The sequence below is a fragment of the Enhydra lutris genome, unplaced genomic scaffold (assembly GCF_002288905.1).
Source record: "Enhydra lutris kenyoni isolate GAN:26980312 unplaced genomic scaffold, ASM228890v2 scaffoldscaffold44, whole genome shotgun sequence".
Classification (NCBI taxonomy): Eukaryota; Metazoa; Chordata; class Mammalia; order Carnivora; family Mustelidae; genus Enhydra; species Enhydra lutris.
Window position 1 is genome coordinate 13,538,767 of NW_019154128.1, and position 25,647 is coordinate 13,564,413.

The 25,647-nt window shown below is 45.1% G+C and overlaps 1 protein-coding gene across 4 annotated transcripts in view; it reads left to right on the plus strand.

The window, feature by feature from the left end:
• Nucleotides 1–25,647, plus strand: part of LOC111155863 (THADA, armadillo repeat containing) — a 328,485-nt gene that overhangs the window by 217,345 nt on the left and 85,493 nt on the right. For all 4 annotated transcript variants that reach the window (XM_022516299.1, XM_022516297.1, XM_022516298.1 and 1 more), the window contains one exon: nt 6,425–6,540. In XM_022516299.1, the coding sequence (XP_022372007.1) occupies nt 6,425–6,540 (116 nt within the window). The remainder of the gene's footprint in view (nt 1–6,424; nt 6,541–25,647) is intronic.

The following is a 25,647-nucleotide window of genomic DNA, read 5'->3' on the forward strand; positions in this document are numbered from 1 at the left end:
CTGTCTCTCACTTTCCCATCTCCTACCCCCCGACACACCACCTATAAACACATACTAATGCAGTCCACCTTTAAAATAATTTTTGCTGTATCTCTTTCTCTGCATTTATATGATTAAGCGTGTTTCTGTGAATTAGAAAGTTGAGATTCCTCCCTCTGTCATCCCCCTTCTCACACCCTCCCCCACTTTCAGCCTGACTTAAAGCCATAAAATACTTCTGCCTGCCTGCCTTTCGTTCTGTTTGTATGAATTAAGTCGACAGGATAAATATTCACATTCCCAGCTACAGGCTGAAACAATGTTTGCCTGTTCTGCCCAGTGAGTCGAGAGAAAAAGGGGGCCTGACATCACCCTATACTGTACATTCCCGGCATAGATCATTTATTTAAGTCCCTGAAAAAATACAGATGTTTTACCAGCCGAAATAAAATCCTGTGTAAACACTGGGGTTGGAAAAATGTGGCTCTGACTTAGCTGTGGGGGTTGGAGCAGCGCAGAGAGAAGCCTAGGCAAAAATGGCAGATCCAGAAATTTTATACTCGGCTGAGTGTAATAGGGGCAAAAGCGTTCTCCCGAAGTCTGCATGCTGCCAAAGAAAAAGAGGATATGTTTTTAGAAAAATACAGCTGCAGAAAGTGGATAGATTCGTTGATCCTCAGAGTTTGGGATTGTTAATGATTACGGTACACAGAAGCTGATTTGTATCTGACCTCTGAAATGAACACCTCTTTTCTCTTTGGAGTTGTCCTTTTTCACAGCCTGCCTAACCTGGGCCTGTTATTGCTGGATCCTGCTGTTTCTGGAGCTCAGCTGCTGTTGATTTTTTAAGGGGGAAAATTGCCTGGAAGCCATGCTTGGTGAAGAGGAAAACCCATCTCAGCGTTGCATTCCCAAACAGCCATATATCATCTTGATCTTGTCTAACACAGGTCACTATTTTAGTCTAGCAGCGTAAACCAGACATATTTTACTGGTGCGGTGCAAGTTTTTTCAGGGATCTGCCTCATGACTCTTTTCAGGCCTGTGGCATTTATTCAAAGAGCATTATATTTGCTCTTGCAAAGTCGCTTTTAAGATTCAGAGTTGCCCAAATGGCCCCTGTGCTTTACACAGGTGCTCGGGGGCTGCCCCGATTCTCTCTGTGGTTGGAGTGGGGCGGGGAGTGGGGCAAGGAGGAACTGCTTCCAGGTTCTCTAGATTTTCCTTCGGTCCTCCAGAGACTCATCAGGGCTTGCATCTCGGGCAAGAACGCTAGCCCACTCCCCTCTGCTGCCCGGCCTCCGCTCCTGAGGGCACCCCTCGCGGTCCCGCTGCCCGTAACAGTCGTGGGCAGGGCTGCTGGTGTGTGCCTGGTAGGTCAGCAAAGCTTTCTGCTGCTGCTTTTGCCGAAGACACCCCTAAGTCCACTCTAGTCTTTCTCCAAGGGCCTGCAGAGCCAGAGGCACCCCTCTGCCTTGCTTCGTCCCATCCCATGGTGTTCATTCATAGAGCTTCTTTTCACTCTCGAAAGATTTCTTGCTGTGCGAGATAAATTACCACTGACTAGAGCAGTCATCACACGGATGTTCCTAACCAAACTCCTGAGGTCCCCTTCCCTCATTCCCAAACCTACATGTTCCCTTGTGGTCCCTGTCTTGGACGATGACTTTCCATCACTGGCTGCCTGAGCTAAGAGGCTCTTTTCTGACCTTCAACTCCACATCTAAATGCCAAGTTGCCAAATCCTGCTTCTCCAGCTTCTTCTTTTTTTTTTTTTTTAAATGATTTATTTATTTATTTATTTGACAGAGAGAGAGATCACAAGTAGGCAGAGGGGGAGGGGGAATACAGTCTCCCCACTCAGCAGAGAGCCCAACGCCGGGCTCAATCCCAGGACCCTGAGATCATGACCTGAGCCAAAGGCAGAGGCTTAACCCACTGAGCCACCCAGGCACCCCGAGCTTCTCCAGCTTCTAAAATGTCTCTCAAGTGTATCCTTTTCCTCTCCATTCCATTCCTCTTACCATCTAGATTGGGGCTTTCACAAAATCAGAGTCCTATCAGCACCAAGCAGATGAGTGAATGAGGGGGACTGTCATAAACACACAGCCCTCTTGGTCCAATCCTTTGTTTTTAAAGTTTTGATAGAGATTTGGGTTCAATAAATACTTAACTTTCCTCTTTCTTGATTCTCCAAAAGTTAAAAAAAAAAAAAAAAAAGGCAAGAAAGCGGTGATAAATGACACTGATACTCCACCTTAGTCCCATGAGTAACAGGCAGTTCTGGCATGGCCGTGAACCCGCCCCCACAGGTGCCTGTTACCGTGTAGGAGCATGGGCCTGCGGTCCCCAGGTCTTCCAATTTTTCAGAAGAAGTTGGAAATCAGGATGATTTTGGTGTGAAATCTCCCAATTCGTAAGTGGCAGGTTAAAAATAATACTGTGAAGGTTGAAGAAAACGTCTGCAGCCACTTTGGGCCCACTGCCATCCTTGGCTTTCAGCCTCTGGCTTTGACCCTGACCACCTGTAGTCTAGACTGATAGCGATCTTGGTCATCCTGCTCCTTCTTTTCCAGCCTCCACAATGTCCTGGCCTTTCCTTTCCAAATTACAGATCTGATTATGTGAGCACTGTCTCTAAAGAGGCCTGTGCCGCCTGCAGAACAGAGGTCTTGGTGGTACTTTTTAGATCTTCATTCCAACCTGAACCCTCTTTGCAGCTTTGTCTCCTACCGCCTTGCACACACTTGGCTTTGCTCTCACCATACACAACTACTTGCTGTCCCTGAGCAGTCCTAATATTTTCTTTCCATTCATAGGATGTTTTAAGAACAATTTAGGGATTTACAGAAAGACTGAGCAGAGAGTTCCCACATACTCCTTTCCTCCCTAGTTTTCTCCTGTTTTTAATATCTTGCATTAGAAGGGTATGTTTGTTACAATCAACGAACCAGTATTGACCCATCATTATTAACTAAAGTCCACAATTTACATTAAGGTTTGTTGTTTTTGTTGGCAATACTGATATTTTAATACCCTTTAACATTTTTTTTTATAATTCAGTTTCCTCTCTGCTTGCGTGGTCTTCCCCGGATTCTGACCAGATTTGTTTAAGGGCCAAATAGGAATATGACTTTTTCTGCAAAGTCTTCTCTGAATGTTTATTTTTGGAATGGGGGCTAGAAGGGAAGGGGCAGACAGAAAAAGGAAGAGAACTAACATTTTTATCAGGTGCCTAATGGGTGCCAAGTACCATATATTCCTTTAAATCTCTCTATAGCCCTATAACAGAGACTGTTATATACTGTTTACCGAGGAAGCAGAGGTTAAATAAGTTGCCCCAAGCCCCATAGCTAGTAACTGGTTCTACACCATGTCTACCTGACTCCCAAGCCTGTGCCCCCTGCTGCCCACCCTGTAGGACTGCATTTCCACTACTGACCTAGCCTCCCTGCTCTCCCTGCTGCAGCAAGGAGTGCAGTGGTGTTCCCCTGTGTCTCCACTCCTTACTCGGGGTTATAGGAGCTCACCAAACCCAAGGGCATGTGTCCTACAGGCAGCGTTGGTATACGAAGAGGCACCGCAGCGCGACATCAATTCAGCAGATGCTCGTTGCATTCCTGCTGTGTGCTGGGCTTGGTCAAGGGGGAGGTCAAGCAGAAGAGGATGGGGATGGTGATGCCACCACGAAGGTCGTACATCGAGACCAGGCAGGGGTGGGAAAGCTATGGATTTTCCACTTACCCGTGACTAGAATGTAAGCTGCAGGGAACAGGTGCTCGTGTGTCCTGTGCCACCGCTCCTAGGACCGTGCCTGGTAGTTCTTTAGTAAATATCTGTGGACTGAATATTTGAATCATATTGCGAATTTGGGAGACCTAAAATGACACTTCCCTTCTCAGAGCTCTTATATGCATTCAGTTGGTCGCACAGTTTCGGTATCTCTCTTTGGTTCAGTGTGGTCCTGTATTGCAAGTTATCCCAGGCTTCGCCTAGTCCACACTCCTAGCCCAGGGGTTCTCCTGGACCAGAACTTTCGGAGAAGGGGGAAAGCAGGAGGAATTGCCTTGCCCCCGCAGTCTTTTCCGACTGATGGGCAAATAACCCTTCCTGGGAGCTGCCTGGGGCTACTGGACCTGACCTTGGACCATAGTTCCAGAGGCCTGGCCCCATATCTGGACTTCACACCAAAGGATGGCCTCATTTTTCTTGGACAAATTAAAACAGACCCTCTAAATGTCAGGGGAAGGTAGCCATGTATTCAAATATAGTCATTAATTTTCTTGAAGAAAAAAAAATGATCTCAAACACAATAACTTGTTCCACACATAGGCCTACAAAACTTTTCTTTCCTCCCCCACCCCGTCTTCTCCCCTTCCTCCCCTTCCCTGCCCACTTTTCCCTTGACTTCTGTGACCCTGTCTTTCACTTCCTTGCTCTGTCTCTCCTCCATGCTTCCTTCCACCGTGGTTCTCGTAAGTGTACCTCCCTCTGCAGTTGTCCTGTGTAAATAGATCGCTCTCTGTTCCTGGTGAATAACCAGGATCACAATTGTTGTCTGGGTTGTGCCCAAGGTGACAGAATTGATGGACCTGGAGGCTGATTTTCATAAACCAGAGCTACCAAGCGTTTCAAAAACAGCCTTGTTTTTGCCAAGGAAGGTGAGCAAATATAGGACTAAGTTTAAACATCCATCAGGAGTTATTTTTGAGGCGATTGCTTCTAAATGAGAGGCATTCGAAAATCTCACAGGTTTCTTTACAAGTAAATTCCACGGTCATGTATTTTGCTGGTGTCTGCTGATTAATTATGATTCTGTGACACCATGAAAAGCCCCGGTGGTTGGTTTCGTGCAGCTGTGGAGGAAAGTAAAGCGAGGCCCAGTGACTTTGCCAGCTCTGTCAGGATAGCGGGGATTCGAGCAGAAGGAGCTGTTTTTTTCACTCTGGCAGTCACCACAGAAGAACAGAAGCCCCAGCCAGACCCATTTCTCCAGACTTCACGACGGGCGGTTTGGGTCCCTGTGGGGGTGTGGTGAAGTAGTGATACTTGATCTGTTGCCTCTGAAATAACAGATCCATTATTAGAGAAAGCGTTTTCAGTCTCCACATTGGGACTTGTGTGCATTCTCCTACACAATTAGGTCTGTTTAGACCAAAAAAAAAAAAAAAATAGTACTTACATATAGTAAAGTAATCACAATTTTTTTTTTTTAAATTCTCTACACAATTTGTTGTTGGTGACTGCAGATGCCCGATCCGGGAAAACTGCTAGCTCATTCCTGTTCAGTCTCTGATGATTCTGGATCTCTTTTGTCTTGGCCTCTTGCTTCTTCTCATTATTCGCTTCCCTATTTAACTCTCGCTTAGACTCCTCATTGGCTGGAGAGGAAGAGAAGAAAAAGCTAAATCTCGTTGCTTTGAAAGAGTCACCTGTAGCTCCGGTGAAGGTTACAATAGGGAAGGGAAGCAAACTGATTATTAAAATGGACTTTGCGAGTTCTCAGTGTGTTTATGCGTACTGGCTTTGCTCCACCCACTGATTCCGCTTGATTGAGATGAGACCAAGGAGCTCTCTGACATGCGTCCTCACACTCCTTGGCACTGGCTAAGGTCAGAGGAACTTGTCTGTGCCTTAGTCCTCTCTCTCTGCTGCAGCTTTGGACTCCTCACAGAGTGTTGTTGGTGTCATCACTGAGTGTGAACCACGACATGCTTACATGAGCCGTGCACACAAATACACACACGGTCATGTGTCTGCTGAATCTGTGGCCTTCGTTCTAAGTGGGGGCAACTAGAGGATGTGTCCTTCTCTGCCCAGTTCTCATACATCATGTCATGTCAGAGTGAGAGTAGCTTGTGTCTGTTTTGCTACTTCCACTCCGTGTCTCGGTGAAAAACTGCGGGAAAAAATCAAGATCGTTTATAGACATCACCATCTGTGTTTGCAAAGGCAAGCATCGTCGTGGCCTGCTTCTTTGGCCAAGACTGTTCTGATAAACTCAACCCACAAACCAGTCTGGACTGTGAGACTGTTGATTTTTCCTCTGCAGTGAGACTTTGACTTGACAAGGTACATTTTTTTCATGTTAGACGGGTCACAGAGAGTAAGGTGTTTGCCTTTCTTTGCTAAAATCACTTGATAGGCTGTTGGAACTAATAAGCTCTTGTATCAAATGAGTGTGTGGTCACTGAGTTGTCACCCTTGTTTGGAATTGCACAGGGGGACCCAGAGCAGAGGTAGGGACAGAGGGCCTAGGTTTCCTGCCACTTGCTATGTCCTCCCAAACCAGCTTGCTTCCTGTGTGGAGACCAGAGCCCCATTCTGCAGGTGTCTATTTCCTTTGAGGGGAATATTTTGAGGAAACCTAACAGGGAGGAACTGAACATTTAGGAAAAATATATTTTCACAGCAGGATGTTGCTTTTTTCTCCTTTTTGGTTTAGGTTTTTCATTTGTTACAAGCCTGCACAGACTCCAAGTACAGACTGAATACAGACTTTCAGCAGGAGCTGGCTGACGTTGCTGTCTGCACCAGAGCCAAACTCTGGCTGGCCAAGAGGTATGTTAAAACCCCACATGAACAAGGAGTTATCAGGGGTTAGGAATACATTGGAGAATGGCTGTTTCTAGTTGTGGGAGTTTTAAAAAGTCATTGGCATGAGTTTTCTAAATTTATTGGAGTATTTTTCTTTTTAGAACTTTGGGTTGTGGGAACGAAAGAAAAATATTTTCTTGACAATTTTTCTGAAACGGCTGTATGGCTGGGGGACTTGTAATATGGCCTTTTATCAGTCCACCGATCAGCTTGTTTTTATTAATACCTGCCATGTGCCCAGCCCTGTGTCAAATATCATGGCGGTAAAAGGCAGTAATTGACTCAATCATGTGGTGCAAACTCTTAGGTGCCACGGCAATTCATAGATTAGAGATTGGGGTAGGACTTGAATAGGCACAGAGAGACCAGTAGATCATGAACAAGTAAAAGACGTACAAGTTGCCCCCTTTCTAGGTAGGCAGGAGAATAGCTTGAATAATCGCGGCAAAGGAGGGTGGAGACATTTGTTTTTTCATTCTCACCGTTCTTCATTTATTCTAGAACTTAGGCCATTTACTATGTGAAAGAGGGAATAAAAAGAATCTCTCATTCAAAACACAGGGAGTCCTCTTTGTAACAATATGGTCAAACCCATGTTGCAAGACTCTGATACTGGTTGCACATTGTTACTGCAAGGGCCCCCCAGTACGTCCTCTGTACATTCCAGCACAAGAGGCCCACGGGCCACCACATTCCAAGCCAGAGTATCTTGCATTCGATTAGAAATCAATGTATTGATTGTCTAACGTACCAGCCTTTTTGTTTTTCAAAAAATGTCCCTTCGCTCACTTTTGTTGGTTCCCCACCTTATATGCGAAGGCAGGAAATGGGCAGTATAGGCCCACAAGTCACTGTAATCCAGCAAAGTCTTGTCCAACACCAACTACACACTGGCCTTTGTGTTAGGAGATGGAAGGGATGCAAAGAGAGAGAAAAACTAGCTCTGGTTTCAAGGAACTCAAATCCAGGAGGTGAGAAAGATGTGTAGATAAATAATTTTCATCGCATATGGCAAGGGAAATAAAAAATGTGTGTGGTGAGCCCAGGAGTAGCCCAGAGGAGGGGCAGCAAAGGGCCTTCCAGAGATGAGCAGCATTTCGGCAAGTGGCCAGGGCAGGGAAGGCATTCTGGGCTCTGGTAATGTCAGCGGCAAAGATGTGGCTGTGTGACATGGCATGGCAAGTATGGAGAGCGGTAAACAAGTCAGCTCTCTGGAACCTTGTAGAAGGTACACGAGGCTGCGGAAATCCACGGAGGCCACACAGTGAAAGCTCCTCAAGGAAACCTCTTGGTGAAAGGGAGCCATTGAAGGATTTCTCGGTGTGTGGTTGTTGTGAGTCTCCACGTCTTGTCTAAGCGCCGATAGCTCTGGACAGAGATACTGATGAGGAGATTCATGTGTGAAATGCCAGTAAAGTGATGGTTAACTCTCGTTTTTAGACCAGTCTGTGTTTTCTCTCTCTCATGCAGAGAGCAGGAGTTGACTGGCCATAAACTGCTTCTCTGACTGAGCCTAGTATCATTGCCTTCTGGGTGGCTTTCAGGTAACTCCCCTAGGCTGCCTTTCTTGGGAGAATAGGGAACTGTGATCACATTTGTGCTCTCATCTGTTTATCAGTAGCCAGCCAGGTCCCCCTAGCTGTTGTGTGTAGGGATTAGGAAGTCAGGGCTCTCTAGGAACCATGCTGTCGAATGAAATCTCTGCTTCTAGCCAGGCCCGCCCCAAGACAGAATCCTAAATTTCCTGTTCTGCAAGTGCTATATGGGCATTTCTGCCCTCTTAGCCTGCTGCCCCTTCATGGGTTTCATAGAAATTCAACCTCTACTGGCTTCTTGAGCCCATCCCTTCTTGTTGGACGGAAAGGGGGAGATGGTGTCACAGGCCAGCCCTCTGAATGGACCTTCATGCTGTGGGGTCAGTGCCTGAAAATGGATGACCAAGCTACCATCAGCCTCCTCTTCAGCTGGAGGGGTCCTCCTGTCCTCTTTTAACTTTCCCTCTAGTCCCTATTGCAATTTTCCTGTGAGGCTTTCAGCATCATCACTACCCCACCCCCAACACACACACACACCTTCTCTTATTTTTCTCCATGATTTTTTCAGCCCTAGAAAACAAAAGCATGAATCACCGCAATTCACTGCGTTTCCACCTTCCTTGCCCAGAGTCCAGGAAAGCCACTTTTATGTTTCCAGTACAGTCCACTCTTTATGATCCAAGTGTGAACTTTATACTTTGTGGGTGGTCTGTAGGTGGTTCCTAACACCAGGCTTCCTCTTGCTTCCCACGCACTTTTACTGTGTTAATCAGGATGTGTTCAGAGCCTGAAATAAAGTTTGGGAGGAAAACACACTGGCAGAGCACCATCCCTTCCAAAGCCGTGTATCAGTTTTTCTGTATTATCCACATCATTAACATGATAACCTTGAGGTTCCTGAACAGGAAAGGAGAACACTGAACGTAAATGACGAAATTTCAGCCTGTCCTGTGAGACATGCCTGCCTTGTCCCTGAGGTCCTTTGAGGTCGTTGCCCTGGGAGGTGAGTGTGTGCACTAACAACCTCCATGCTCACAGGAGCCCATTCTGGGTCCTGATGGGCCCTTCTCGAAGCCGACCACCATTTCACATTATCACCTGCCTTTCCCATGAAAGACATTGCAATGTGGAGTATTCCCAGTTCCCCTGCTCAAGAGGCTCTTTATGTCCCTAGCAATTTACATATGAAAGACGAATAAATGTTCCTTTGTGCCTACTAAGGCTTTTCTGTATCTTTTGAGTATAAGCTATGAAACATTAATGTTACTGCCAAAAAAAAAAAAGGAAAGCTAGTTTAAATTTTAGCACCGACACCTTTTTTCTTCTACAGTTTATTTATTAGCCTGAGTTCCTTCAGTCCACTAAGTACATACACATTAGTGAGGGTGTCACTTATTTGTCTTTTTATTCCCAAAGAAAGTTTAAAAAAAAAAAAAAGTTCATTGGAGCCACTGGATAACCAATTCGGTTTTGTAAATTTTGACCCTGAAATTGAAGGCACATAAAATAAAGACTTTTGTCATATATTTATGTTTTGACTTTGCAAGATTAATTGGGATTTATATGAGGTGGTTAAGCAATAGCCATGGAGTTGTGGGGAATTTTTGGTGATGAACGGCCAGCTGGCAACATGGCCTGAGTAGAGGCCTGGGCTTCTGCTCTTACAGGCCGCTTTTCATTCCAAGATGTCAAAGCTTTATGGAAGTCAGCTCATTAATCCTTCACGTTCCTTCCCCTTTTGCCTCCAGGCCTCCCTTCTCCATCCAGGTCAGTGTCTCTCTCACGGTGTGAGCACCGTTCCCCAACTACTGAAGGAAAGGGAAGCCGACCCAGGCCACAAGCAGAGTGCACATAGGGGTGGCTGGCGGGCCTGGAGAGGCTGGCCGCGGGCACCCCTGGAGGGCGCTCAGCAGCGCCCTGGGGAGGCTAACAGACGGCCCCAGCTCGGCGGCCCCAGCTGGACCACAGGCCCTGCCTAAATAGGAAGGATTTTCTGAAAGCCCTGTCAGAGAGGCCTAAGAGGAGAAAGGACTTATTATTTTGATCGAGAGTTGGAATTATTACTATATTGGGCTTAAAATTTTTCAGAAATCAATTTGGTTATAAAAGGAAGAGGTAGTGTGTGTGTGTGTTTCCCTTCATACAAATGTGGTGAACTCACTGAACTGTCAGGCTCAGTGCAATGGATGACATGATGACTGGGAGGAAAAATGTGCCCTACGAAATGTTTTTTCACTTTTTTTTTCTTGGTCATCAGTGTAGCGTATGCTTATCATAGAAGGTTAGGCAAGTATGAAATTTGGAAAAGAAGAGACTGTCAGTCTGCTCTTACCAACATCCAGTGGAAGCGACTATTGTTAGTTCACAGTTTTCTATGTATACGTACTTCATCTTTGCTCCTGGGCCTTTTTCTTTTTTTTAACATAGTTGTGGCTTGTCTGTATATATAAGTTAGAGCTTAACTTTTTTCACATAACAGTATCATGAAAGTATTTGCTATTATTATTTTTTAAAGATTTATTTATTTGACAGAGATCACAAGTAGGCAGAGAGGCAGGCAGAGAAAGGGAAGCAGGCTCCTCGCTGAGCAGAGAGCCCGATGTGGGGCTCGATCCCAGGACCCTGAGATCATGACCTGTGCCAAAGGCAGAGGCTTTAACCCACTGAGCCACCCAGGCGCCCCTGCTATTATTATTATTATTTTTTTAATCTTTATGGTATAGCCACTATGGAAAATAGTATGGCATTTCCTCAAAAAATTAAATATAGCATTACCATATGACCTAGCAGTTCTACTTCTGGGTATAGACCCAAATGAATTGAAAGCAGAGTCTTGAAGAGATATTTGTATACCCGTGATCACAGCAGCAGTATACACAACAGCCAAAAGGAAGAAGTAACCTAAGTGTCCATTGATGGATGAAGGGATCAACAATGCAGTGTATATGGACAACGTATTATTCAGCCTTTACAAGGAAGGAAATCCTGATACAGGCTGCAACATGGATGGACTTTGAGGACATCATGCTAAGTGCGAGAAGCCAGTCACAGAAAGACAAATACTGTATGATTCCACTTCTGTAAGATACCGACGGTGGTCACATTCATGGAGACAGAAAATAGAATGGTGGTTGACAGGGGCTAGGGGAAAGGGAATGAGGAGATAGTGGTGAATGGGCCTAGAGTTGTACTTTCACAAGATGGAAAGAGTTCTGGAGTTTGTGACTCTGGGTATTGGCATTTATGAAGTGTCCAGATTGGCTGATGGTGAGTTTTTACTCCAGGCAGTAGTTCCTCATGCTGATGGCTGCATATTAGAATCATCTGGAGAAGTCTTAAAACTTGATGCCAGGTTCCACCTCCAGAATTTTTTATTTTTTTGGTTGAGAGCGTGACCCAAGTACTGGTAGTTTTAAAACTCTCCAGGAGATTCTAAAATGCAGTCAGACGGAGAACTACCGATGTGGTTTTGTGCATCCTTGTGTCTCCCATCGCCTTGAGAAAGAAGATGAAGGATGAGTGTTGAGTGAAATAGTAGTCGTGTTACAGGGCACCTGGACTTTTCTTCGGAGGCCACAGACTCATTCAAGAAAAATGGAATGACCATCTCTCCAGCCTGCTACCCAGGAGATGGAGTTGTTAACACTTTCATTCCACAGATGTGCCAGAATGAGGGGCCACACCACTGTGTAGTTTCATATATGAGTGAATTTCCCAGATAGATTACTTAAAAGCTGCCTTAGCAAGATATTTTAACTTACGTCCATTGCCCTGAGAAGTGCCTATACTGGTATTCTGGGGTGGTATACTGTCGTGGAAGCTTATGGCTAGTTTTTGGGTTTTGAGGGGTAGCTTGAAGAGAATAGACTCGTATATGTATCACTTCTTTCAACAAATACTTAGCCCTGCTGTAAGCCAAGCTGTATTAAATACTGCAACTACCTATTAAAACCAAACCTCAGCGTAGAGAGGGCAACAAAACAGAGTCTTGTCAAATGGAATCATGGACCTCACACTTTAGAACTAGAAGGAATCCTGAAGTTGCTTGCAGTCCACTCCCATCCCCATGTATATGGGAAAGTGCTGCCCAGAGCAGTTGGGGAATTTGTTTGTTTTCACACAGCCTACCAGGGCAAAGGTAAGATCCTATGGACTTAGTTCCCTGCTCCTTGTGGTGCTCCTTCTGCTGCCCCTCCCACCCCCCTGCCCTTGCCTCCATCTGTCCAGTGTTTTTATGTCAAGGCTTTTGAATGTCAAAAGGTTAAGCATTTTCAAGAACAGTGCTCCTCAGACCTTAATGTGCATGTGAATCACCCCAGGAACTCCTTAACATGCAGACTCTCATTCAGTAGGTCTGGGCTGGTGCCCAAGATCCTGCATTTCTGACGAGTTCTCGTGCAGTTCTGCTGCTGCTGGTTCCGGGACACAGTACATTATATTATGGAGGGCCAGGGGTCACTGTGATCATCAGGACTGCGCCCCTTTGAAATACTCCCACCTTCACACCCTCGTTCTCAAAGGCTAGAGCTTGGGGACACAGGAAAGGGCTAAGACCACTAAAGGTGTCAGCCTGGAATTCTTTCCCCACCCTCCTGGGTTGCCCTGCGTGGAGGGGCTGCATGGCCCCAGCACTTTCTATGGGGAGCCCACTCTTCCTTGCCCGGGCAGCCATCCCAGTGGCCTCAGTGCTGAGGGTAGGACCAGTGCTTGTTGACACGAAGAGAGTATTATCATTTTGAAAATAACAGCCTGATATTCTGGTGAGAAAAACAGGCTCTCAGGAATACAAGAACACATCCCAAGGCTATAAGGAAAGCAAGCTCGGGCAATAAATTTTTGAGTAAAACCATCCTGAGGGGGAGAAGAAATGTTGGAGGGCACTAATGTTTGTTGAAGACCACCCTTTGTACCAGACCTAATGATTTGTTACCTCAAGTTGATTCTTGCTTGCAAAAAGTTTCAGCTATATGATCTCTCCACTCTCCACTCTACATCAGTGCTCCTGACACCCCCCTTTTCTCTCTTCTGTGGACTCCTCGTCCACATCTCCATCTCTCCAGTACATGCCTCCAGCCACTTGTGCATCTCCTTCCCTGTCCACCGCCTTGTCTGTACTCTCATCATTCTCCCTATTTTCTCTCTTAGTTCCTAGGCCCAACTAAGCAGAGTGGTAAGCTCCTTGAAGGCCTTGGACTTAAATGTGTGAGGAAAATATGTTTCTAGAGCAGAGCTGGGACTGGCGTTTGTACAACGATCCCAGTCCTACCCCGGGGGTCTGGGGATCTGTGGCCAGCTGCAGAAGTTCTGGTTTGGGACTCTGTTTTGCTTCACAGCTGAAGACAGCATCTATGTCCTAACCACCAGATTGATTCCCACAAGTGCTTGCACCTCCCAGGCAGAAACACTGGGGTTTAGGTCTCTTTCCATTTTCCCACCGTTCCTTCACCCTTCCCAAACCCCACACGCCTCCTGGGTCGCTCCCCTCCCTAAAGGGAGAAGGGTCCTCCTTTCGCAACTGCTTGAAATGAAGAGAGACCTCAGCCCTTTGCCACAGCTGCAGGTTGCTGTTTTACTCCCATGCCTGTAGAAAAGCATCCAGTCAAGAAGGATTGTTAAAATATTCTGATGCTCATGTGGCATTTTAAGGCTATCATTTGTGGTCCCTGCCAAAACTGTAAGGGAGGCAAGTCTGAACAGGGATGGTTAGTTACATAGCAAGTTTCCAGGCATTGCTGGGGGTTGGATTTTTGCTTTTTTGGTTTGTTTCTTCTACACTCTCTTTCTTCTTCTTTTTTTTTTTTTTTTTAATATAAAAGTTTTCCCTGGTATTCCCCTTGCATCCCCTCTTTTTCAACATTGCTTTTCTTTCAACCCCCAGATTTTATGGGGGAGAGAGATTCCCATTAGGACCACTGTGAGTCCTTCAACTTGGCCTCCTTCAAGTCTCCTTGTGCCTCATGCATATTTGAAAGATGAGAGAAACGAAGTTGGTGTCTTTCAGACTCAAGCTTGTTGACATTTGTCCGCTTCTCTTTCAGGCTGCTCAGAAAAATTTAAGGTCAAGATATCTCGGGATAAGATCCTGCTTGTATTTTGTAAAAACAGAAAGAACCATTAAGTTAGCACATTTCAACCCAAACCCATGGACAGGGTGCCAGACATTTTCTTCATTAGCTATTCCTTTTAAAATTATGTCAAGACTTGAAGGAATAAGGTGTCTGAGAAGAAGTGAAGCTTGAGAATATATGAGGTATTTCTTGTTGACAGGCTGGGCTTATGGAAACCAGTCAGGTAAAAGGAGTCACAAGAGATCGATATATGGAACTGAGCCTTTGAGCAAGGTGCCCAAGATCAAAGCTTCTTCATATTACAGTGAAAAGTAAAAATAGTCCTTTCATGCAACTGCACATCAAGAATTCCACTGCCAACTGCTGGTGCTTTCTACTTTTTAAATATAGAAACCTGCAGACCTAACCTGGAAATGGCAATTAATTTGATAAAGGACTCAGAAATGTTTTGCCCCACTTGTAGCTGTTGGCTTATGGAAGTATTGCTGTTGGAAGATTTGGGCAATGCTGTCATTGCCCGGCTTGCAAAGGACCACAGGCTTTAAGTGTCCTCAACACATTTTCGTAATTGTGTAAAACACTAACATAGTGGCTTATTTTTTTTCCTTTAGCATGTAACATGTTCCATCTTTTGGATAAGTCAACACATGGATCCATTCCCAAGGAACTGGAGCCAGTTCAGTTTCACAAATAGTACAAAGCAGTGTCGTAGACACAGTGGGGAATAGAGAGATGAATGATATGGTCCCTGTTTCAAAAACCACGTAAATAAGACAGGTATGGATTTAATTAACTGTAAACAAGAATCTGGTCAATTCTGAAATGAGGTCAGAGTGTGTTACAGGAGCTGGCTTGTGGGGCCAGGCTGCCGAATGAAGTCTTCTAGGAGGAGGGAAACATCTTTAAAAGCTGGGCGAGATGGAATTACTGGATAAGGTTAATTTTCTTAGATTGGAGAATGACTGAGTTTAGACTGATAGAAAGCCTGTGTTGCTAAATAAATTGTGAAGGTCTCATTGCCCAAGTACAAAGGAAGGAATCTTAGCACAGCGTTCAACATCGTGGGAACCACTTTAGGCATTTATCATGGAGTCTCTATTGTCAGAGCTTAGTGATGGTTTAGTCTAGTTGAAAAGAGAGCTTATCCATGTGAAACAACCAACGGTGACGTCCATGAAGAAGCTGTAATTCTGTAGTACATAGAATAAGTACAAGAACTCAGGGAACAATGTGGACTGGAATAGTCAGGGAAGGCTTTGCTTTCTTGGAGAGTTAAATATTCGAGATGGGTCCTGGGGCATTGGTGTGATTTGGAAACACCAAATGTGGTGGGAAAAGAGCGTGTCAGGCTTGTGGACAGCATGTGCAAGGACACAGTGAAGGGAATGCCTGGGATATATTGGGTGCCTGTGAGGGCAGAGGGCTGCAGGAGACATGCTGTGTTTTGGAGAGCGGTACAAGACTTGATAAGAGACCAGTTGTGGCAGACCTTAAATGTCAGCCAGAGGAATTTGGATTTGATCCAAGAGTTAAAAGGAAGTCAGTAAGCTCAGGCTTATACTGGTAAGTACACTGCTGTCTCCATGCACACTAGATACACTGAGGGGTGTATTAAACCTTTGCAGCCCCTCCCAGTGATCAACACAATTTCCAGCCCCTCCTGGTGGTAAGCAAAAGCTCCCCAGTAACCAACCAGATCTCTGTCCCTTGGAAGCCCCTGTTCCCTGCCTGGGCAGCTGGTGAGGGGAGTAGAGATGCTGCTTATGTGCATTTTAGACCACCTGCCTGTTGTCTTCTCAACAGTGCCAAGAGGACCATTGAGCCACAGAATTTACAGCAGGAAGGGAATTTAGAGATCATCTAGTCCCGTGGAATCCTTTCTTCAAATAGAAGCTTAAGAGAAAGTTCAAGGGGCGCCTGGGTGGCTCAGGGTTAAGCCTCTGCCTTCAGCTCAGGTCATGATCTCAGGGTCCTGGGATCGAGCTCCACATCGGGCTCTCTGCTCAGCAGGGAGCCCGCTTCCCCCTCTCTCTCTGCCTGCCTCTCTGCCTACTTGTGATTTTTGTCTGTCAAATAAATAAAATCTTAAAAAAAAAAAAAAAGAGGAAGTTCAACATGTTGAAGATAGTAGGGCTGACACACGAGGTGCAAGCTGGGATGGGGGCCTGGGGACCCACCTGCATGGCCCTCACCCACTGGGGGCCCTGAAAGGGACAAAGAGGAGCATCCTGACTTCCTATTTCAAAATAGGAATCTAATCCAAACCAGTATTTGTAGATGAGGAATTAGGCACAAGAGGGCAGGTGACTTCTTCCTACTTGACAGATGTGGCTGACTCTGGAGGTGGCCCAAATTGGGCATAAATAGCAAATTTGCTTTTTGCCTCTTGATCCATTGCCTTCTTCTACTATGGCCTGATCATCCTCGTAGCAAATCCTGCCACCCTATGCCCGTGGGCTGTCCCAGCACCCTCTCTCAGGAACTGCCTCCTTGGACAGGGACACATGCTCTATACCTTCTTGCCATCCAACATTTAGCTATTCATAGTCCTCTCGCCTTAGAAATCTGTTCTCAGCTAGATGACTGCCACTGCCACTTGATCTGACCCGCGACTCATGCTAACATCTTACTAAGTTCTAACGTGAACAAGTTAATTCTCCTGGATAATACAACTGTTTTTCAGTAGTGATCTTTGGAGACAGTACTCTTAACTGGTGTCAGCAACTCTGAAGGCAGGCTTTTGGGCAAGGCATAGACCTGACCGGAGTGCTTCTTTATGCCTCAGTTGGCCTCCTGCTTGTGTGCCCTCGTACTGAGCTGACTCAGCCATGGTACATTTGTCCCTTGTGGCCAGACTTCTGCCATCTCCCTGAGGGCTTTGGGGGTCTGTGGACTGGTCTTATGTAAATGGACCAAAGGAGCTGCTTTAAGAAGAACACTCCAGAGCCCCCACTCTCTTTCCTTCCTCCCTCTCAGCTGCCTGCAATACCCAGGCTTCTTTGGTGATAGGATTGGCCTACACACCTCTGGAAATAACACTTTCCTGTGCGGTATCAGGATTTTACTCCAGGGCTCCCCTCCTGAACCCGAACGCCCTGTGGTTCTGGGTGACCAGAGGAGTGGCACTTTGAGAGCGACTTGGCAGATGGGCCTCTTTCCTGTGTATGCGTCCTGCTGGAGTTGAGGAGAGGCAGAGGTTAGCAGGTCTGGGTTCTAGGGTCCCTGTTCAGCTGTAGCCAACCCTGTGGGGCTAGCCGTTTCTTTGAGACTCTGTTTTTATCTGTAAAGTGGGACCCTGTAAAATGACAGTGAGAAACCAATGTGGGGAAGGAAGAACTTGTTGTGAAATGAGTGTGAAAGTATAGGAGAACTAAACAAATAGAGGAAATATCCACTGTCAGATGATTAAGTCTTTATCAACATAATCAGCCATGTTGAAAACAGGCCTTTATGTTGGCCCTCGCAGGAGTAGCTATGCTCCGAGCCTCACTTTTCACCAGACCAGCTACAGGACACAACACCAGGGCATGTGGCCACAAACCAAAATACTCTCATTGTTTGGCACCGAGTCTCATTTTGCATCTGATTGTGTTTGGGACACAGAGATACAATTTGTCAAGAAAACCTTGAATCTATTCTTGGTTTTTGCCCTAATCTTGGGTAGGTCACTTGAGCTACATAAGCTACTTTGTTGACTTGTAAAAAATGGGAATAATAATGCCTATTTTTCTCCCCTCTTAAGAATTTTATAAAGATAAGGTAGGCATATTTTTTTAAGACAAAACTTTTCATAAAAGAAAGTTGATATTATTATCATCAGTATTACTGTTCTTGCCAGGGCTAATTTCCAAGTGTGTGCTTTGCCAAGTTCACATTAGCACAGTTGCGTTGACTGTGGCTGTTGGAAATTCTCACCTTGTGATCTGCATACAGACTTCTCATGCAGCTTCCAGAAGTTTTCATTCGCCTCACTTATTTATCCTTTTTTTATAATACTGGGGAGAAAGTGGGGTTTGAAAAGAAAGGGGACTTCTGTTAGCATTTTGTATAATAACTGAAGCTATATATCTTCCAAGCCCCAAACTGTACAATAAAAGTTTTCTTGGATACTACTTTTCTCCCATAATTCCTAGCACATACTTATTAAGTTATTAACCAGCAATTTCTCTGGCAGCATATTAAACTTTACTTTTAAACAAGTCACAGAGGGGGGGAAACATGCATCTCTCATAAAAGGAATAAAAAACATACACCCTCTAAAACGATTTCCCCAGGCTTTGAACAAATCCCAAGCCCCACACAAGGTCTCTTTTTCCTCATTCTCTGCACATAACTTGAGTGTTAGTACATTAATGAGAAAAAGCTGCCTAATAGAAAGATGGAAAAATATGAGGGCCTCTGGGGGGTGTGGGAGGCTCCCTGGGGGTCCTCTGAAAAGGCAGGTGAACCTTAATGTTGGGAAAAGGTAAAACCTTGGCCTTGAGGTTGTGGGTTTCCTCTTGAGCAGCGGTTTTGCCAGGGAAGCCAAGGCGGCCATGGCCTGGGCCCTGACCTGCCAAGTGCCCTGGTGTTGTCTACGCACTGTCTGGGCCTCACCGAGTCCCTACCCAGAACCCTAGTAAGGTGGCTGGGGCCCTGTTTTCACAGATTCCATTCCCCGGAACAAAAGCTGCTTTTCCAGGGGAAACCCCATGTGCTCTGTAGGCATGGTGGGGACGCTTGGTCCCTTTGTGGACAGACTCACAGCTCCTGGTCTCTTGCTTTGGCCATAGGCAACTCAGTCAATTCCCTATAAATTGGTCAACCACCAGAGCAGGGCACAAAGATGGCTCCACTTTAAAAGGAAAACTCGAGGAGTGCCACGGGGCAGCTTCTGCGTGTGGGTGTGAGTATAAACACTTGGAAAGCTCCAGACCAAGGAAGGCTGGATGGAAGTTGGAGCATACCATAAAAATGCAGCTCTGCCGTCACACCCCCTCAGGGAAGGGCAAGGTAAATGAGCAGTCCTGGGTAGCCAGCCAGACCCCGCATACCGCTGCCAGCTGGCCTGCAGCACAGAGCTAAATTCTGGATGTTCCAGTGGGGGAAAATCACTTGTTTAAAAATATATATTCTGCAATTCATGACCATTTGGCATCTTGGTTTAAACAAATCCCCTATTGTTGCTCCAAGAATGCCATGTGATGGTTGCTTGGCTGGGGGCTGTGGTAAAAAATGGAAATCAGAAGGAAGAGAGGGGTTCTTTTTTATTTAATTTACACTTCCACATTTACATAACTTAATGTGGCCTGCATCAAAGAAGTACCTCCTAGCTCCTAACCCGCAAGAGCTCTTCCTTTTGTATCCAAATGTGAAGAGAGGCAACTCTGATTCTGTGGGCAGCTACCATTGCAGAGATGGGAACTGCCTAGGTTTGCAAAGATGGCCGTCGGGATCTCTAGGAGACCCAGGGAGGTCAACAAAATACCTTGTGTCGAGCCGGCCATTCCAATTGCCCTCGGAGGCTGTTTTCTGATGTTTAGTCAGGGAAGGTTTTCCTAGAGGACAGGCTCTGAAATGAACTTTCAATAAAGAACATGGTGTGGCTGGACATGTGCCAAGTCTGGGGTTCGGGGCAGAAAATGGGAACATGTTCTAGACCGTTTTCCCCCTCTTCTTCTCCCACCACCTTCCCTCTCTCATTCTTCTCTTGCCCCTTCCCCCACTTCTTACCTGTCTTCTCTTCCCTTGCTCCCCACCTACTTTCCTTCTCTTTTTCTGGTTTTCTTCTTAACAGCCTATTCTGGGCCTGGTGGTAGTCCCTGGGATATCACTTTATTAACTCCACTGCTGGCTGCCTGGTACGAGGCTATTAGTGCTTTTTGCTCAGTGACGTGGTTGAGAACAGAAGTGGTCTGAGTAGGAGTGAGCCTGTTCGAGGCCAGGATTAGAGCCCCTGCTAGGACTCGAGCTCCCCAGTCATTCTCAGCCATCAAGCTCGTCAGCAGCACCTGTTTGATTTCCTGGTCTTCATTGGTCCCTGCATGTAGCAAGCATGTTTTCACCATCATATCTGCTTTATGGAGCTCTCCTGACTGGATTCCTTCTTTCCCTTCACTGGCTAAATCCTTCGGTGTCTCCAGACCCCTCCTCCATGACATTCCCTCTCACTGTTTTTTGTACATTCTGTTTTTCTCCATGTACACTCTCCAGCATACACATACAAAACAAGGCCATAGGCTTTGCAAGGCCAGAACATTCTCCCTCTCCCTCCTGTTCTGTCCCAAGTAGGATGTTCCCCCATGGTGCTCGGTAAAGGTGCTTAGCTTAATAAAGTTAAGCCATGAGTCTAATTAGGCTTCTGGGGGAGTAGTTCCCTGGGGATTAGAGAGACCTCAGACCCTGACTCTGTTGAAGTCCAGATACAGTCTCTTGACTTAGAGACCTTAACAGACACTAGCTGCTTAAAACCACAACAGCTGTTTCCAGCCCTCTGAAATCGGCAGTGAATGCTTCTGGAAGGATATAGTGTGTCCAGAGTGAACTCTCTGACCCTTCTAGGGAGCCCACCAACACTTCACACTCTAGTGTGTGGGGATCCTAGCTTTCCTGTATGGATTGGGCTGGTGGAATCCCACTGGTGGCTTCAACCCTTTGGAGCTTTTGAACTCTTAAAGGCCACTCTGAAGCTCTCCCTTTGGGTGTTTCACTCATCCGCTGTCATTTCCTGTTGTCGTTCCCCTCCCACATCCCCTTTGCACTTCTCATTATTTTCCAGATGTGTCATGTGCCCTGCTCTTTGGACATGCTGCTGCTTCTGCTGGGGTCACTCTGCCCATGTTCTATATCCCACACTCCTCACTCTTCAGCTCTTTGCCAAGTCACTTCCTAACTTGGCAGGTCCCTCTTCAACTATGCTTAATTTTTAGCCTGTTGAACCCCTCCTTTGGCCTGCCCCTCATACTCTAGTATGATTGGTTCCATGTTTCTCTTGCTAACTTGGTGGCTTTCAAGATTTTTTGACAGCCACTTGAAACAAATATTTTACATATGATCTATGTAAAATATGTGTGTGTGCTGTCTGTGTGTGTATATGTACACACATGTGAAATCTTGCCCAGTTTGGAATGGTGATACTATCCGTATAAGATACGAACAGTCTGTAAGAAAAAGTGCAATAGGGGAATTTACTCAAGTTGTAGCACATTTAATTTCAGGAATGTTTGCTTTTAGCATATCCACCATCACTTTGGATACCAAGCATAACCCTGTTAATACCATCCAGTATAGAGCAGGCTGGCTTATTACCTGGAAAAGAAAAAGAAAGGCATTAGAACAAATCTACCAATGTTTTTGCTTAAAATTATTGCATTTCATAAATTATTTGCCTCCAACAAGACAATTTATTAAAAATAATTTATTAAAGATAATTTATTAAAACTTGATCCTGGGCAAGGACTTTATAGCAACAAGTAAAGGAAACAGTGCTTCCCTTTACCACTTTGATGCCTCTGATTATACTTTCCTTCTCCCTCCCTCCTTCCCTTCCTCTCTTCCTCCCTCTCTCTGCCTTTCTTTTCCTCCTCTGCTCCCTCCCTCCTTTGTGGCCCCCGATCCTCTGTGTTCCCCACCACCACCTTCCTCCTCCTCTCCTTCCCCTCCATTCCTTTCTCTCTGTTACACTGGTCACCACTCACTAGTTGATTTCATAGTCAACAAAATGGGTCATAACCTGCGGTTTGAAAACACTATTCAGGACTCTAAGTTCCTTGAGGGCAGTGACTATGTCACTGAATCATTTTATCTTCATATTTCTAAACTCTGGCACTATTCCTAGCTCTCAGTAGCCTCTCAGTAAATGTTTTCCGAATGAATGGGCCTCAGTTAAGCAGCTCTACAGCCACTGGGATTCCGGAAGGGACGGGAGAAGTGAATAATTTATCACAGACTTCCCAGGAACTCCTGCTGTCCTCCAGACACTAGGGCCATTGTGGATGTGTCTGGGAAGCCCTACTCTCTGCCCTGCCTTCTCCCTCCTCCCAATTTCCAGAAGAGAGGGCAGGAGGTTTAATGAAGTTCAGAGATTTCCCAAGGCAGCAGTGGATTCATCAGGTTCTCAGGTGGACATTTGTCAAGGGACGAATGTTTAAAAAAGTATGGAAGAAAGCAAGATTCTTAACAAGCCCTTTGTTTGATTTTGTATGTGTAAACTTTGTCCTCCTAGTACCTGAATCCTGGCTGCTCCTTCTATGGCCGTGGTTCTGCCGTTTTTCAGCCCATCTGTAAGACCCTGACCACTTTGGACTTTTTTTTTTCTTTGAACATTCTAGATCTCTATTATACTGTGCCCCATGCCAGGATTTTTCCATTTGGGGGTAGGAAAAAAAAATTCCCAAGCCCACCAAAACCCTGTGGGTTGGTTTCCTGTCCAGCTGGCATGCTGTTCCCAGGATTTTATTCCCCTCATCAGAGTGGCTTGACAGACCAAGAACAAACCTCTGGCTCACCCTGAACTGACAGTGTGCCCTTTCCAAGTCCAAACAAACATCAAGTAACGGTGAGAGAGAAAGAAAGAGAACAAAATGATTTTCCTGACTTAGAAGCCAGTTTAGAGTGAGACCCAACTCTGACTCCAGACAGGATGGTTATGTGGCTGTGGCTGTGGCCATGGCTCTGGCTATAGCCGTTCTTGAGGGTAGAGCCATGAACAGTGGGCTCCAAGCCAGGATTTCTGTCTCAGTTGGTCTCAAAGGAGAAGCCACGGATGGAGTCCTTTATGGCCCCAGATCCTCTGTTTCCCAGACTCAAGAGCAGCAATCCTCGAGGGAGCATCCCACAATCTCCTTGACTGCATCAGATTTAGCCCAGAGCCTCTCTATTATGGGGGTAGTCACAGTGGGCCTCAGAGTGTCCCAGGAGGCCAGCAAGTTCACCAGCCTGTACCAGATCCAAAAAAAGATGCAGAACCCTTCAGCCAGGCAGGGAACTCTTAAGATTGCCAACCTTTCCTTGATTGATTTAGAAATCCTAAAAAATATACTTACTTAGCTAAAAATCTCATGGAAACTAGGCTCCTCCTCAGAGTTGACAGTCAAACCAGCTTCCCTCAAATTTCCCTTTATGGTTCTGTATGGCTCCAATAGGAAGACATCCAGGGTGAGAGGCTATGACTCTGAGGCCACATGGGAGCAGACAGTGCATTTTTACACTAAGAAGCACCCAGTTAGCATGAGGCAGCCCATCTCCTGAAGGCCTGGCCTGCCTTTTTCTTGTTCCTACTTTTCAGCACATTCTCTCATCTTCCCCTCCTGATCTCCCTAGGTCCGTAGATAGGCCAGACTGATTCCTTCCCATATCTATTGACCCCTCTCAAAACGCCCTTCCCTATCAACTTTGTCTGGCTAAAATCTTCTCATCATTCATGGCCCAGTTGGAATTACATCCCCATAAACCTTTCCCATCGCTCCAATCCCACCTGATGTTCTTTCTCTTCACTCCTTACATCCTGTCCCAAAGTTTGCCCTTATTTTTGTCTCCATAACTGCATAGAATTCTCTGAGGTCAGAAATCATCTCATGGACCTCATTTCCCAGCACTTAGCTCAGAGCTGGGTGCTCAGGGGATTCCGTCTGCTCTCCGCGGGCTGCTTACTCAGCTCTATGCTGGATAGCTGACAGTTCATGAACCCCGCAGCACTGGCTTTTCTCGCATTCTTGAGTGGCCCTTTCTTTGGCAGAGGGAAGTCCTACCTGTTACACAGTGGAAATGCCAGAATTGCAAATTGTATCATTAAAGAAGTTTTCGTAAAGTGTGGACCTTTCATAGGGAGTAGACAGATAAGGACAGGGAGTTAGGGTTGTGAGACCTGGGGAAAATGAGATAGAAATGAAAGATAAGGGTAGGTTTGGGAAGAAAAATTCCAAATAGATGAAAGTTTTAAGCAACAACAACAAAATGGAATTATAAATATATATAAATTTTAAAAATTACAATTATATATATAATTTTTACAATTATATATAATTATATATTTACATTTACATATAATTTACATTTACATATAATGTACAATTTTATATATATATATATGTATATATGTATATATATACATATATATATATATATAAAATCTTGAAGAAGGTATAGACTTTGTAAGCATGATATAAAATCCAGGAGACACAAATAAAAATACCAGTATACTTGGCTGCATTGAACTAAACATTTTTGACTTGTAAAAAATTTATAAAGTTGAAAGACAAATGATAAACTGCAAAAATATTAAAAACAAATAAATAAAAGGGGCGGCTGGGTGGCTCAGTCATTAAGCGTCTGCCTTTGGCTTAGGTCATGATCCCAGGGTCCTGGATTTGAGCCCCGCATCCGGCTCCCTGCTCTGTAGGAAGTGTGCTTCTCCCTCTCCCACTCCCCCTGCTTGTGTTCCCTCTCTCAATGTGTCTCTCTCTGTCAAATAAATAAAATCTTGTAAAAATAAATAAATAAATAATAAAAAATAGACTGCAAAAATATTTATAGCACATGTGACAAAGAGTAGATTTCCTTAATACACAGAGAGCTCCCACAAATCAATAAGAAAAAGACCAACAACGTTAATGGACAGGGGAACTGAATACATTTCACAGAGAAGGAAATCGAGGCATCTTTTTTGAAAAGCATATGAAGTGATGATCAGCCTCACTTATAACAAAATAATCACAACATAAAAATGATGAGATACTGTTTTTCACTTATCATTTTGATAAAAGTCAAAAAAGTTTAATAGTACACTGTTGGTCAGGTTGTGGGAGACTGGAATTCTTTGGCATGCTGTTGGTGAACATGTATTATCTCTTTGGAGAGCATCTTGTTAAAAACAATCATAATTTTAGATTTGCAAATACCTTGATCTGTCTATTCAGCTTCTAGGAATTTCTCCCCTGAGTACTCATTTATATGCACAAAACTGATGTATATATACATTCTTTATTGTTTTTAGCTAAGTATCTTAAATAATCTGAATTCTTTCAAAAGGGGATTGGTACCTCCATGGCATGGAACAGTCTACAACCTTTGAAAGAGAGGCAGATCTCTGTTTTTAATGGCATGATGTCAAAAACGTGTAAGTGAGAAAAAGTAATGCCTAGAACTTAGTATACAGTAAACTACTCTTTGTGTAAAACTAAGCAAGTGGGTAGCTATAGATAGATGCTTGTAAATGAACAGAATGAGTCTGGAAGGCCATACTGAGAAGTAGTAATAGTAGTGGCCTCCGGGAACAGAAGGTGAGCAGAGGGCAGTGGATGGAAGAGAACTCCATTCTCACAGCATGCCCTTTTGTACGGACTTATTTTTTTTTTTTTTAGATTTTATTTATTTATTTGACAGAGAGAAATCACAAGTAGGCAGAGAGGCAGGCAGAGAGAGAGGAGGAATCAGGCTCCTCGCTGAGCAGAAAGCCCGATGTGGGGCTTGAACCCAGGACCTGGGATCAT